This window comes from Salmo salar, chromosome ssa03 (assembly GCF_905237065.1).
Source record: "Salmo salar chromosome ssa03, Ssal_v3.1, whole genome shotgun sequence".
Classification (NCBI taxonomy): Eukaryota; Metazoa; Chordata; class Actinopteri; order Salmoniformes; family Salmonidae; genus Salmo; species Salmo salar.
In genome coordinates this window covers 52,814,370-52,830,488 of record NC_059444.1, presented here as the reverse complement: position 1 = coordinate 52,830,488, position 16,119 = coordinate 52,814,370, and the positions used below count along the sequence as shown (strand labels likewise).

Genomic DNA, 16,119 nt, shown 5'->3' with positions numbered 1-16,119 from the left:
AACAGAATGTGAGCTAGACAAAATATGATTGGGGACCATGACGTATTGAATGAATGTAAATGATGCCTTTTAATGTCATTGATAATATTTTACATCTGGGTTTTCACCTATGCTTAAATGTTGCGTCCCCATGTCGTCACATTTATTTCACCAGATCATCTTTTCGCATGTGCTTGCATGTTGTCACTCAAGATCACATGTGAAACTCATGTGGTTTTTCCGTAAGGGGTGTGTGTGTGTGTGTGTGACCGCGAGCTTGTCTTCATACTCATACTGTTTCTCTTTCTGCTTGCATTTTGATTTGATATTTTGATGTGTGTACCTTCTGTAAATTACGTAACTCAGGGCTCATCTGTAATAAAGGTTAAATAAATCAATACTCAAGCTGGCAAATCTATCTGACCATCCATCTGGTAATTTTGGGAATGATTTATTTGGTTATTTACAACCACTCACATTACATTTAGGAAATAAACCAGAGAAAGCTTTCATGTACTACGGTTTAACACGAACACACACACACACACACACACACACACACACACACACACACACACACACACACACACACACACACACACACACACACACACACACACACACGCATTCGTACACACGATAATAACTTAACATCATACAGCACAACTAGTTAATACGCAAAAAAAAAGTTACGAGAAAATAATAAGGAAGGAGAGAGTACACAAAATGATCCGAAATGGCATTCCAGCACTGCGGCGATGTACAGGTGGGTTGTAGTGTTTGAGTGGGAGTTTCTATTTGGTTTTCTTGGGAGTTTCTATTTGAGTAGTGCGTTGTGTCATGATCAGCACTATTGAGCTTATTTACTGTTGTGTAATTTTCAGGTCTTATTGTTGTTTGTTTCAACATGTACAGGAATGTTGAGTGACGCGAGCGCGCGTGTGTTTAGCGCAGGGGTTTCTTCAGGGCCTCATCCACCTCCTCCTCAGGACACAGGGCGTGCCACTGGGCCACGGGACGTCTTGGATTGGCCAGCATGTCTGACCAATGGCGGAGGCCCACCCCTGAGGCGCCGAAGCCGATCCAAACCTTCCCGATGGCGTCGTTGCTGCCCAGCTTGTCGTAATCGTACACCGTGATCAACACTTGGACTTTCTGCAAGAGGAAAGGGAAGAGTAGAGAAAGCGTCAAGTAATAAAAATAAAAAAAGTCAGGTGAAATCAAAATACCACCACGCGTACTGTGTTGTTCGACACACAGAAGGAAATGGCAGGAGAGTGCAATGTTCTAGAGAAACAGACGGGAGTGTCCTCAAACACAGGTCGCCCAACCCACAGGAAAACCTGTTATAACGGCCCCGAGATGTCTTCCTTACGGGAAGTTTGGTGTGCATACCTGTATTTGGCCAAAGGGGATCTCGAAGCTGAAGCTTTCGTTGAAGTAGGGGTTCAGAGTGTTCTGTTTGACTGTCGTCTTCTTCTTCTTCAGCCGCTTGCCTTGGTGCTGCAGCACCACTTTAACGAAGGGATCTGGCAGGAGTAGGCACATGGTAGAAAGGAGTGTTAGTTAAGGAAAACAGAGGTCAAACAGAGGGTGAGCCAGGATGAAGAACACCGAGGACAAATGATTGTGCAGTAGATTCATGTGTAGTGTCTGCAACTCTGTAATGCTGCCAAGAGGCTCATGTTCAATTACTTCCAACAACATTTAGGCAACCAGATGTCATTAACAGGTCACAACTGGCTAATATTGGTTAGGAGAGTGTAAGGACTAATAGAAGGTCACCTGACAAGCCTCCACAGTCCATCGCCTTCAGGTGCTTGGCCTCCATGATGTTGATGGTCAATTTACCGGCCGTGGGGACGTAGCGCAGAGAGATACAGATGTCCCCTAGCTTCTCTACCTGTGTGACCAGACAAACACACACAGGCACAAAGACAGAAAGATGTATTAAAACAGACAGTTCAATATAGTTTGATGTGCACGGACAGACAGACAGACACATACAGGTAGACGTAGAGAAAACATGCACCCAAAACCCAAACAGACTGTATTCATCCTTCCTCACCTCCTCTTTCTCTCCTCCAACCAGATCCCTCCATTCGTGGAGTGGCTGAGCCAGGTCCACACTGTTCATGGGGATGGAGATCTGCCCAATCACGTCGTGTTTACCAAAGCGATCAAAGTCAAAGACCTGCAGGACCAGAGTCTGACCGCCCAGCTCCTGGTAGGGGATCTGTGGAGGGACACACAGAACAGGGAGGAGACGGTCAGGACAGAGCGTTCTCGACTGCAGAAACCTCAGTACTGTAAGAGCTTTTCTAAGGGTTATACATGTACACATGAATGAATACCACATCTCTCTATCGCCACCTGTTCTCCAGCACCACAGACTGACCTTGAAGATGAAGGTCTCGTTGAACACGGGGCAGAGGTTCTTGCGCTGGACTTTGGTCTCAAACTTCTTCTTCTTGTCTGGCAGCATGTATACCTTGACATAGGGGTCTGAGGTGCCGCCCATGTCCATGGCTGCCAGGTTTTCAGCCTGCAGGATGCCCACGATCAGCTGGAAGAGGGGGCAGAGAGGGGGAAAAGGTCAGAGGTAAGCAATGGCCGTCAAAATATTTTTAACAACGTCCGTAAGAACTGAACGCGGTGACGATTTAGGCGGATTTAGGATTTAGATTCAATCCATATAGGGCTATTGCGATAACATACCTGAGATTTGACCAAACACAAACGTAACACTTCAAAACAATGGCACAGCACTTCATCCCAAAAATGATTTTGGAGTGCTTCTGCAGTACACATCTCATTTGTCACATATATGCAATGTTTACCGGGATTCAATTCAAGCCGCATGATAGCGCAGTGCACTTAAACTGACTTTTAAATGTAAGAGTGGTTTAGTGGATAGAAAATGTCCCCTCTAAAGGCCACAGCTTAATGCTGAGCGGTTAAGAGGAAAAGGTCATAGGTCACTGAAGACACAAATAAGAGGTCAGAGGTTAAAGCTGAGATCTGAGCAGAGGTCAGAGAGCCTTTAGACGTGTCATTAGTCAGATACTTCACATCAAGGAGGTCAAATGTCAGGGAGGACAAGACACACATGCACACAAACACACATACGGACACACACACACACACACCTGGTTGTCAGTGAAGTTGTAGTCCAGGGTGAACTCCAGTTTTCCGAAATTCTCTTTTTCCTCCTCCTCTCCTTCCTTACCCTCTCCTTCCTTAATGACAGAGAACATCACATCAATCATTTATCACAGGTATCATTACACAGCCACTGCATTAGTCTCTCCCTTCACACAGTTACTGACGCTACATCTGGAAATCACCTCAGATCACTTCAAAACCAGTTGCAAATGAGGTACTTGAACCCATTACACCACCCACTATATTGCCCTCCCTCCCTCCGTCTCCTCTCACCTTGCCCTCCTCTCCTTCTCCGGCTCCCTCCTTCTTTCTTCTGCCTCGGCCTCCTTTCCTCTCGCGTACTTTCTTGGGCTTCTTGCCCTTGTTGATGCACTTCTTCCAGATACAGAAACCTAGACAGGCCACCAGAGCCAGCACCACCACCACTATGGCTCCTATTGCCCACATGGGCACTGGAGGAGAGACAAACATAGGCCTTATGTAGCCTTATGACATCTATAATACAACATACATTACAACATACATATAACATACATAAAATACTTATGTAGCCTTATGACATCTATTATACAACATACATAACAACATGCATATAACATACATACAATACTTATGTAGCCTTATGACATCATTTAATACAACATACATAACAACATGCATATTACATACATCAAATACTTATGTAACCTTATGACATCTATTATACAACATACTGTACATAGGCCTTATGTAGGGTTATGACATATACAATGAGTGTACAAAACATTAAGGACACCTTCCTAATATTGAGTTGCACCCACCCCCTTTTGCCCTCAGAACAGCTTCAATACGTCGGGGCATGGACTCTACAAGGCGTCGACAGCATTCCACAGGGATGCTGGCCCATGTTAACTCCAATGCTTCCAACAGTTGTGTCAAATTGGCTGGATGTCCTTTGGGTGGTGGACCATTGTTGATACACACGGGAAACTGTTAAGTGTGGGAAAATCCAGCAGCATTGCAGTTCTTGACACAAACTGGTGCACCTGAGACTTACTACAATACCCTGTTCAAAGGCACTTAAATATTTTGTCTTGCCCGTTCACCCTCTGAATGGTACACATACACAATCCATGTCTCAATTGTCTGAAGGCTTAAAAATATATTTTTTTATACATGTCTCCTCCCCTTAATCTACACTGGTTGAAGTGGATTTAACAAGTTACATTAATAAGGGATCATGGCTTTTTTTCTCTCCAAACATTATAAACAACAGTCAGGGGAATACAGACTATACATTATATAAAGACTTTGTAAAACAAACATTCTAAGGGATCCTAGCTGTTACCTGGATTCACCTGGTCCGTGTATGTCATGGAAAGTGTCCTTAATGTTTAGTACACATAGTGTATAACACAACATACATAGGCCTCGTGTAGCCTTATGCTATGGAATAATAACATCTGACATGTTATTGTGAGGAGGGATGGAAAGGAGAGCACAGGCGATGGGAAAACAATATTAACTTACTTTTGATTTTATGATCTGGGAGAAGTGGAGGAAAAGCAGGGGATGAAATGAAAGAGAAGAAATGATGAGAGGACATTGTGTGAAACAGAATTACACACACAGAATTAGCAATGAGTGTGTGTGTGTGTGTGTGTGTGTGTGTGTGTGTGTGTGTGTGTGTGTGTGTGTGTGTGTGTGTGTGTGTGTGTGTGTGTGTGTGTGTGTGTGTGTGTGTGCGTGTGTGTGCGTGCGTGCGTGCGCGTGCGTGCGTGTGTGTGTGTGTGTGTGTGTGTGGTGTGTGTGTGGTGTGTGTGTGCGTGTGTGTGTGTGTGTGTGCGTGCGTGTGTGTGCGTGCGTGCATGTGTGTGTGTGTGGTGTGTGTGTGTGTGTGTGTGTGTGTGTGTGGTGTGTGTGTGTGTGTGTGTGTGTGTGTGTGTGTGTGTGTGTGTGTGTGCGTGTGTGTGTGTGCGTGTGTGGTGTGTGTGTGTGTGTGTGTGTGTGTGTGTGTGCTCATTGTGTTCAGGGCTCACTTGGCATGTGGGTGAGTTCGTTGAAGAACTTGCTCTTCATGTTCTTGAACTGGTGATCAGAGTGGTGGGTGGAGGGAGGGGCGGGGCCTGGGGGTGGCTCTTCTCTCTCCTCAGCCGCCCGACGAGCCCGCGCTTGCACACTGGCCAATCGCATCGCAGCTCAACTAAACGGCAGAGGAGACAAAAGAGCAATCATTAAGAGCTGTGTAAGAAATATTTTAATATGCCATGAATTTTAAACATCCTGGTAAGTAAGTCGACTAGATAGGGTTAGGGTTGCGGCTAACCGACTCAGTGGCCTTGTGGTTCGGGTGTCCGCCCTGAGACTGGATGTTCTTAAATGGTTCTTTCTCAGCTCTTAAGGTTCCTTGGAGAACCTTTGCCCGTTAAAGAACCTTTGAGTTAAGTGTGGGGTCCTTGACCTGGCATCTACGGTTCTTCAAAATTCAAAAAGGTTCTTGAAATGTGTGGAAGCCTGCAGATGTGTCCCATTCACAGGAAATTGGCCAGTGCTAACTGTTTATTTTCCAATGTAACATTTCTAGTGTTGATTCAAGAGTTGTAGTTAAAGGAGGGCCGAAACATTTCTGGTTTAGGATTTTTGTATGATTCTTCAAACAACCATCCCATTCATGGTTCTCTAGAGATCCTAAAATGGTTACCCTATGAAATTGCTCTCAATAACCTTATTTGGTTCCAACTTGCACCTTTATTTTAAAGAGTGAACCCTGCTGAGTCATACAATTTTTCCCGAAACATGGTAAGTAAGTTAACTGAGTCAATGCACCTTTGCTTGACACTCAGCTTTAAAGAGACAGATTGGTAGGTAAGGCCCTGTGACAAAATAGCGCCAACTTAACCAATTGCTTAATCAGCATTATTCTGTGAGTTTGGTGGACATAAGAAAGACAATAAATTGAGCTAATGTGTTCACTCAACAAACTTTGCTCACAGTAAGCTGAATGTATAAAACCTTGTCAAAATACAAATTCATGTTTGTCTTCACTGTAAAAAAAAAGCCAACTTAACTTAATCAGCGTTATTCTGTGAATTGGGTGGACTTCAGAAGGACAACAAATGTAGCTAATGTGTGAACGCTTGTTCACTCTACAAACCTTTCTCGAAGTGAGCTGAATTTGAAAAAGCTTGGGTAAATTTACAAATCCATGTTTGCCTTCGGTAGGCAACACTGTATGTTGGGTCAGCTGTATGCCCAAAGTTTGTGCACTCACAATCCTACTGCAGCTGGTTGCCTTATAATTCTACGTCGTATCAACAAACTGCTCGAAGATTACAAATGTACAGTATGTTTGCTCAAAACCATGGCCGTCGTTACATTTCCCAGCATGCTCTATTGCAGGTTGATTTTCAGAATTGTTTCAATATTTTTTTTGCATGTACATGAATTGGTTGATTACACAAACATAAATAAGATACATTTTCTAATCTAATTCAATCTGTTAGTAGTTTTGCACCTGTCACTGAGGTGGCTGTTCCAGTTTCTATGATTTTGGTAGTCTCAATAATCAATCTTCCTTACAGTCATTCTCAATGCAGGTTGCAGGTGATTAAACATTCCAATTGCTGGATATCCTCACTCTGGATTCCAATAGGAATTACACATCACTTTGCAAGTCAGCATTGAGGTTTGAATCAATGTAAAACAGTAAGGCAACCAGCTGCAATAGGATTGTGAGTTTGCTCAACAAAATGGCACTGACGTTGATTCAACGTACAATTGGAAGGCAACCATCTCTCGCTCTCGTGTTGACCCTTCATTTAAAACAAAGCCTAAGGGATAAGGCTTTGCCTTGGCTTCCAATCTGTCTCCCTCTAGCTCTCTTTCTATCTCTCTCTCCTACTTTGTGTGCGTATGTACTGACATGTCTGTGTAACTGATAGACACACACACACACACACACACACACACACACACACACACACACACACACACACACACACACACACACACACACACACACACACACACACACACACACACAACCACACACACATCTGGAATGTCTACATATTAATGGTTTTAAATGTATGTAGATTGTGAAGTATTTTTGTCTGTAATGTCTTTTTCATTATGTGTCAGACCCCAGTAAGACCAGCTTTCGCCATTGGCTTCAGCTAATGGAGATCCTAAATAAAATACAACCTCCCTGTCTGTCTCTTTTTCCTTCTCTCTCTATGATTTTTTTAGTCTGCTTTCCCCTTTCTTGCACCCATTATCCAGTTCATCAATATATCTCTCTCTATATGCCTATTTTTCCTGTTTCCTCACACTCCCTCTCCCTTTACTTCCTATACTGTCTCTCCCCCCCTCCGATACTAAACTTCCTACTCATCCCTCTCTTCCTGGCTCTTCTACATCCCACTCTCCTCTTGAGACTTTCTTCCCCCATCATCACCCCCTGCCTCCCTCTCACTCCACCCCTTCCTCTCATCAGTTAATCTCTCTATCTACTCCCTCGCTCTCATCCCGTCTGTGTCTGGTATCCCCTCCCTACTCACCCGCTGCCTCCCTCTCACCACCCCTTTTTCTATCTCTCTCCTCCCTTCCATTTCCCCCTATGTCGTTCTCCCTCCCTCCTTCCTCTCTTGGTTCATAGTGTCCATCACTAATCCCCCTGACTCCATCACAGGCTGGCTGTTGACAAACACACATGCATGTACATGCACATACACACACATACACATACTAACATGCACACAAGACCAGCTCTGTTACATATGCATATGAATACCTCCCTGCAAGGCTGCATTATGCCACACACACACTCCGACCCTCCAACATCTGCTGTCCTCCTCTCACTGTGCACAGACACGTAACAAGATTAATTGCCAAAGGTAATCCCCAAATCCCAGAGCTTAACTAAATTAGGGACAGGTCAGTTCACTCTCTGCTCCCGTTCCTGTCCTATCCCCTACTATCCCTTATCCACCCTAAGCCACTACCATTAACCCCCACAACATCACCTGCTGTCACACAGACAGATCCCACCTAGTTATCCAAACCAATAATCACATTTCCATAACAATATCTGATTTGTGGCTTGTCAAATCAACCCGTTAAATCCCAACAGATAGAGTGAACGGCGCAGGATTAGTAAGCACAGCTATGTGATGGTGAGTGAGGGGAGGCAAACATAAGAGGTTATAGACTGCTGGCTAATAGGCTTGTGACTTCACCAGTCAAGATCACATACGCACGCGCACGCACGCTAACTAGAGGTCGACCGATTATGATTTTTCAACGCCGTTACCGATACCGATTATTGGAGGACCAAAAAGCCGATACCGATTAATCAGCCGATTTATTATTTTCTTTGTAATAATGACAATTACAACAATACTGAATGACCACTTATTTTAACTTAATATAATACATAAATAAAATCAATTTAGCATCAAATAAATAATGAAACATGTTCAATTTGGTTTAAATAATGCAAAAACAGTGTTGGAGAAGAAAGTAAAAGTGCAATATGTGCCATGTAAGAAAGCTAACAATTAAGTGCCTTGCTCAGAACATGAGAACATATGAAAGCTGGTGGTTCCTTTTAACATGAGTCTTCAATATTCCCAGGTAAGAAGTTTTAGGTTGTAGTTATTATAGGAATTATAGGACTATTTCTCTCTATACAATTTGTATTTCATATACCTTTGATTATTGGATGTTCTTATAGGCACTTTAGTATTGCCAGTGTAACAATATAGCTTCCGTCCCTCTCCTGGCTCCTACCTGGGCTCGAACCAGGAACACATCGACAACAGCCACCCTCGAAGCAGCGTTACCCATGCAGAGCAAGGGGAACAACTACTCCAAGTCTCAGAGCGAGTGACGTTTGAAACGCTATTAGCGCGCACCCGCTAACTAGCTAGCCATTTCACATCGGTTACACCAGCCTAATCTTGGGAGTTGACAGGCTTGAAGTCATAAACAGCGCAATGCATTGCGAAGAGCTGCTGGCAAAACGCACGAAAGTGCTGTTTGAATGAATGCTAACGAGCGTGCTGGTGCCTACCATCGCTCAGTCAGACTGCTCTATCAAATCATAGACTTAATTATAATATAATAAACACACAGAAATACGAGCCTTAGGTCATTAATATGGTCGAATCCGGAAACTATCATTTCGAAAACAAAACGTTTTTCCTTTCAGTGAAATACGCAACCGTTCCGTATTTTATCTAACGGGTGGCATCCCTAAGTCTAAATATTCCTGTTACATTGCACAACCTTCAATGGTATGTCATAATTACGTGAAATTCTGGCAAATTAGTTCGCAACGAGCCAGGCAATGAACGCAAGAGAAGTGACACAATTTCATGTTAGCATGCAATATTAACTAAATATGCAGGTTTAAAAATATATACTTGTGTATTGATTTTAAAGAAAGGCATTGATGTTTATGGTTAGGTACATTGGTGCAACGACAGTGCTTTTTTCGCAAATGCGCTTGTTAAATCATCACCCATTTGCCGAAGTAGGCTGTGATTCGATGAGAAATTAACAGGCACCGCATCGATTATATGCAACGCAGGACACGTTAGATAAACTAGTAATATCATCATGTAGTTAACTAGTGATTATGTTAAGATTATGTTAAGATTGATAGTTTTTTATAAGATAAGTTTAATGCTAGCTAGCAACTTACCTTGGCTTCTTGCTGCCCTCGCGTAACAGGTAGTCAGCCTGCCATGCAGGCTCCTTGTGGAGTGCAATGTAAGGCAGGTGGTTAGAGCGTTGGACTAGTAACCAGAAGGTTGCAAAAACGAATCCCCGAATCCCCCCTGAACAAGGCAGTTAACCCCCGTTCCTAGGCCGTCATTGAAAATAAGAATGTGTTCTTAATCTGACTTGGCTAGTTAAATAAAGGTGTAAAAAAGAAAATCGGTGGCCAAAAATACCGATTACCGATTGTTATGAAATCTTGAAATCGGCCCTAATTAATCGGCCATTCCGATTAATCGGTCGACCTCTAACGCTAACACACACACACACACACACACAAGCACACGCACAGTGTGGTGAGACGGAGGCTAGCTTGGTTGAGTAGCATAGGGTCGGCCACCACTTCTTACTCACCGTGGTACGCTCCCTTAAGCTGGTCATGGTGGCTGAATGCCGGGATTCAGGGCCAGACCTTACTGATTAGATACTGGTTAACAGGTAGATCACTATGTCAGTGGTTTTCATGCCTGACTGACCACTCTGTTGGAGGGTTCTTTTTTCGCTTCCGGTCTTGGCAAAAGTCACTGTTATTCCAAGGGTTTTAGGGTCACATAATAGTATAAGCCTTTTGATTGGTTTGTGCTGGCCAAGGCCATTGGAATAGGCCTAGCTAAACATGCTACTGGTTGATTCTATTGGGCCATAGGCAGTTAAAGTTCTGTGATGAAGTCCAGATAAAATAATCTCTTTAAGAATTTCGATGAATGAAATCATGTTGGAAAGTGCCTATCTTGATTCAGTTATAAATTTGCAAAGGTCAGGGATGCAAGGACTTTTATTTATAACTAGGCAAGTCAGTTAAGAACAAATTCTTATTTAGAATGACGGCCGACCCCAGCCAAACCCGGAGAACGCTGGGCCAACATTTTAGTTTTTGCCCTAGCACTACACAGTGGCCTGATTCAAATAATCAAATCTTGATTATGAGTTGATTATATGAACCAGGTGTGTAGTGTTAGGAAAAAACAAAAATGTGCACCCCTTGGGGTCCCCAGGACCACGTTGGGAAACACTTCAGTAGGCCTATCCTGGGCCATCTGTTACAGGTGGTAATATCCTAAAACCAATCCCAAACTGATTCCTCACCCCTAATATTAGGCACATATTGACACCATTCTGCAAACCTGACAGAATTGGATGTCTGTCAGGGATATGGTTAGCCCTCAGGTAACCTGGTCCCCAAGCTACTGCAAGCTGCTATTGTTTACACCCATCCAGCTGTCTTTAAAAAAATATATACATATTTTACCAAGCAAGTCAGTTAAAACCTGTTGGGGCTAGGGGGCAGTATTTGCACGGCCGGATACAAAACGTACCCTATTTAAACTGGTTACTACTCTTGCCCAGAAACGGGAATATGCATATAGTTAGTAGATTTGGATAGAAAACACTCTGAAGTTTCAAAAAACTGTTTGAATGGTGTCTGTGAGTATAACAGAACTCATATGGCAGGCCAAAACCTGAGAAGATTCCATACAGGAAGTGCCCTGTCTGACAAATTTGTTGTCCTTCTGTTGCACCTCTATCGAAAATACAGCATCTGTGCTGTAACGTGACATTTTCTAAGGCTTCCATTGGCTCTCTAAAGCCGCCAGAAAGCGGAATGGGGTGTCTGCTGTCACTGGGAAAAGAACAGCAGCAGAATTTGTAAGTGGTCAGCCTGGGGACAGTGACACTGAAATGCGCATTCACGAGACTACTCAATTTTTTTCTTTCAGCCTTTGAATGAATACAACGTTGCCCAGTTGGAATATTATTGCTATTTTATGAGAAAAATTGCATAAAAATGTATTTTAAACAGCGTTTGACATGCTTCTAAGTACGGTAATGGAATATTTCGATTTTTTTTTGTCACGAAATGCGATCGCTCGTCACCCTTCGGATAGTGACCTGAACGCACAAACAAAATGGAGCTATTTGAATATAACTATGGATTATTTGGAACCAAAACAACATTTGTTGTTGAAGTAGAAGTCCTGGGAGTGCATTCTGATGAAGAACAGCAAAGGTAATCCAATTTTTCTAATAGTAATTCTGAGTTTAGTGAGCCCCAAACTTGGTGGGTGTCAAAATAGCTAGCCGTGATGGCCGAGCTATGTACTCAGAATATTGCAAAATGTGCTTTAGCCGAAAAGCTATTTTAAAATCTGACACCGCGATTGCATAAAGGAGTTCTGTATCTATAATTCTTAAAATAATTGTTATGTTTTTTTTCAACGTTTATCATGAGTAGTTTAGTAAACTCACCGGAAGTTTTCGGTGGGTATGCTAGTTCTGAACATCACATGCTAATGTAAAAAGCTGTTTTTTGATATAAATATGAACTTGATTGAACAAAACATGCATGTATTGTATAACATAATGTCCTAGGAGTGTCAACAGATGAAGATCATCAAAGGTTAGTGCTGCATTTAGCTGTGGTTTTGGTTTTTGTGACATATATGCTTGCTTTGAAAATGGCTGTGTGATTATTTTTGGCTGGGTACTCTCCTGACATAATCTAATGTTTTGCTTTCACTGAAAAGCCTTTTTGAAATCGGACAATGTGGTTAGATTAACGAGAGTCTTGTCTTTAAAATGGTCATATGTTTGAGAAATTGAAGTTATAGCATTTTTTAGGTATTTGTATTTCGCGCCATGCGATTCCACTGGCTGTTGACTAGGGTGGGACGCTTGCCCATGGAAGTTAAGAACAAATTCTTACTTACAATGACAGCCTACTGAGGAACAGTGGGTTAACTTGAGGGGAAGAACGACAGATTTTTACCTTGTCAGCTCGGGGATTCGATCCAGCAACCTTTCGGTTATACTGGCCCAACGTCCTAACCACTAGGCTACCTGCCGCCCCAAAACTGTAGGGGGAGGGACTAATTTGGGGATTGGTGATTTGGCTTATATTTCCATGGGAGCATAGACCAGACACAATGCAAAACAAGTAGGCACAAACATGGGAACTGAGGACAGAGTAGCGCGCTAGCTAGCGGTGGTAAAGAGATGACAGGAGAGGTGAACAGCTGGCAGCGGGATTTTGAGAGGGTTCAAGGCTTAGTACCAATGCGGTGAACAAAAGACAGTTCCATTATGGTCAGGATGCTTATGGCTGACTGTATGGCACTCTCTATTGTGCGAGTCAGTAAAAAAAAAAAATTGACCATCTGAGACTGGAGTGCACTGTCTCATCTTCATCATCACCATTGTCATCATCATCAAGCCTGCATTGTGCAATGCGCATGCATGGTGCACACTGTAACCAACGTCATAGAAGTACATCTCCTCCAATTTGGTACTTTTGGCTCCACTAACAGATACAACTACAGGATTTAACGGCTTACCAAGCAAACATGGCACAAGACACAAATGTACCCGTCCAAAATGATTAAAACCCCAAATAGGCGCCAACTTCGATATTTCATATGGGCTGGTTGTCACGCACGCAGGGAGCTTTGGGGGGGGGTGGACATTAGACATATGCACACACAGAACATCAGAGCTGAGGTAGCTATAGTAAAATAGCTGATTTTCACCTAATGAAAGTAAACGGATAAAAATACATTATCAATCCAATTAAATAAGTGTCGCCAACTTTGGACCAGTGGAAACGGCTAAGCACCTTATGCGTAAAGGCTTGGATAGCGATGGCTCAGAATATGGAATAGAATGTGAATGGTAGGCTACCCTCTCAAGTATTAATTCAAAGCAGCAATAGCGTATGTCAGTTAAGAAATATGTTCATCAGATATGGCAAATATTGTGCCCATCAACCGGTTACACTGGACGTCCCATTCACCATTACCGCTCGCTAGCAGATTTACCGAGCATAGAATAAGGGTTTGAATGACCTCTAGGCCGTCTAATTATACACTTTTAAAATGCAGTGTGGAGTATAGGCTACCCCGTGAACATACACCAACAGAACTCACCCGATTGCAATCCCCAATTTAAACCCAAACGTCTTCCTTTTGTTATCGATGAATTATGGACTCCGTGTTGACAGAACTGTTGCGCTGCAGACCACCCCCTCCCCCAGTCGCGTTCTCCCTCCCCCTGTCCGTTAATCTTCCTTAATATCGCTGTGCCAACTACTTATCATCCACTTCATAAGCCATTGGTCACTCGCTCTCGAAACGCATGTAAAACACCAAAACCCGACTTCACTCAAATTAATCTTTCCATCCACATCTGTTTGGCTATTATTTCTCACGTGCAATGCCTGGAAAAAACTATCCATTGCTGTGAAAGAGAAAACTACTTCGAAGGCCATTTGTCAGTCTGGGCTTTTTTCCCCCTTGGTCTATTGTCATCCTGTGTTATGGTTCATCTTCAGACTGTAGGAGGGGAGCCAGTGAATACCGTAAAGAGCCCAACTTATTGATACACAATTTCAAAGGATGTCTGGTATCGTGTATATATTTAAATTGTATTATGCATTTAACATACGTTTCCACAGACCACCATTTGATCTAGTAAATGTGGCTCTCATTTCACTCCGTTATGGCCCTAGAGTTGACGGTTGTTTTATGGGCCACGCATTAACCGTGACAAGATACGGTAATGGCGCCACTCTGTGTTCATCAGAGGTAGTGTCCTTTAAACCTCAAGTCAACCTTTCCCCATTTTATGACCCTCGAAGTCACTGAAGTCCTACAATTGTCAGTATTATCGTTTTAAAATATATATAAGTACATGCACACTGATGTAGACTTTGGGCAACCAGCATTTGAATTAAACAAAGTGAATCCAGCTCAAAATATTTCATTCTTCAGATTCAGTGCAGATTAAAAATGACTAGTTATACCAGTTATACACTTAGTGAAAAAAGACCCTTATTTGGAATTGAGCTACTCAGTAAGCGCAAACACCAGAATAAACTGGTACATCCATTACTCAAATGCAACAACTTTTGTGATCTTTTTACTTAATTGTTTCACAAGATGCATTCCCTCCCAGTTCAACACTTGCCCTCCTTAAAGATGCAGAGGCAGCAGAATAGAGCAGAATAGCCAGGAGTCCTGGTCTGAGGCTGGATGCCGTAGCCTGGGGATGGAAGTGGTTTAGCTCTGGTCTCCCAGGGTGTGCTTGTCAAACAGGTACTCTGCCATCTTGTTTTTGACAGCATCCATCTTGGTGAGGTTGGTGATGTGGTCACCCAGCTTCTTAATGGCCTCCACCTGCTCATTCAGGTAATGGGTCTCCAGGAAGTCACACAGCTAAAGAGGGAAAACACAGGTCAGACAAGAGAATGACTCAAACTATTGGAGATACAGTAACACACAAGAGCCTGGTGGTAATGACATAAGGGCAGCTAATTCAATGAGGTGTTTGCAGCTGTCCAGCTCCTGCATGAGCTGCATTGTGTGTATAGTTTGCATCCATGCATCTGTGGACTATTGTGTTTGTGTGAAGAGGCAGGTCACACAATCCTATGTCAGTTATCAGAGCTACAACAACCTGATCATCTCCTGGGACAATACAGTAGCTGGATTCTTTGTGATATATACATGTGATGTGCAGTTCCACTATAACTTACATGGGGGTCAAACTTGTCAGAGGCAATCTTGTGCAGGTCCAGCAGGGCCTGGTTCACATTCTTCTCCAGCTGCAGAGCACACTGCATGGCCTCCAGCCCATTGCCCCACTCATCACGATCTGGCATAATAACACACTACTGTGTAGAGCAAGAAAATTTTCCCCTTGGTAGCCAATTGCAGTCTCCTTACCATTGAAGTGTAGGTATAAGAGGAAAACATCAACATGTTGATCATCAGGTCGATGGCAGTTTCGCAGTCGCTGTGGTAGTTCTGGCGGATCTGAGACTGCATTTTGGCAGATTTTATTATTATTTTATATCAAACTGAATGATACAAAAAATAAAGTTTCTTAGACTATTTTACTATTACAGTTCAAGCACGTGTTAAGTTATCAATCCAGAATGTTCTATAATGCGGGACAATGAAGGGTTCCGTTCAATCACTGTTGAAGCAAGAACTTCTAGATTTGTCTACCCACAGATGTGAATAGTGACGGGTCGTTCGCAAACGAGTCGGCTCTTGTAGGTAAACGTTGGAAGCCAGCTCTATTTAAGAAATAAAATAAAAAATAAAGATATGAATAATCAAAAGATTTAAATGAATAACTAATTCAAAGAACGAAAAAATTAATAAAATAATTTAGGCCTAAATGCTCAAGCACACACATTCGTTCTGACTGTCTGCT

The 16,119-nt window shown here is 42.8% G+C and overlaps 1 protein-coding gene and 1 pseudogene across 2 annotated transcripts; both read right to left on the bottom strand.

The window, feature by feature from the left end:
• Positions 1-414: 414 nt before the first annotated feature.
• syt5a (synaptotagmin Va) lies at positions 415-14,029 on the bottom strand. 2 transcript variants are annotated; one of them, XM_014192752.2, is made up of 10 exons: positions 13,827-14,029; positions 5,163-5,326; positions 4,654-4,668; positions 3,418-3,596; positions 3,129-3,218; positions 2,378-2,545; positions 2,048-2,215; positions 1,765-1,882; positions 1,375-1,508; positions 415-1,134 (listed from the first exon to the last, which is right to left on the bottom strand). In XM_014192752.2, the coding sequence occupies exons 2-10, from the start codon at positions 5,314-5,316 to the stop codon at positions 925-927; spliced, it is 1,236 nt and encodes a 411-aa protein (XP_014048227.1). In that variant the 5' UTR covers positions 5,317-5,326; positions 13,827-14,029; the 3' UTR covers positions 415-924. The 2 variants fall into 2 exon arrangements, with proteins under 2 accessions (XP_014048227.1, XP_014048229.1); XM_014192754.2 differs by lacking the exon at positions 4,654-4,668.
• An 893-nt stretch (positions 14,030-14,922) lies between these two features.
• On the bottom strand, positions 14,923-15,725 carry LOC106600786 (ferritin, middle subunit-like; annotated as a pseudogene).
• Between the last annotated feature and the right edge of the window lie 394 nt (positions 15,726-16,119).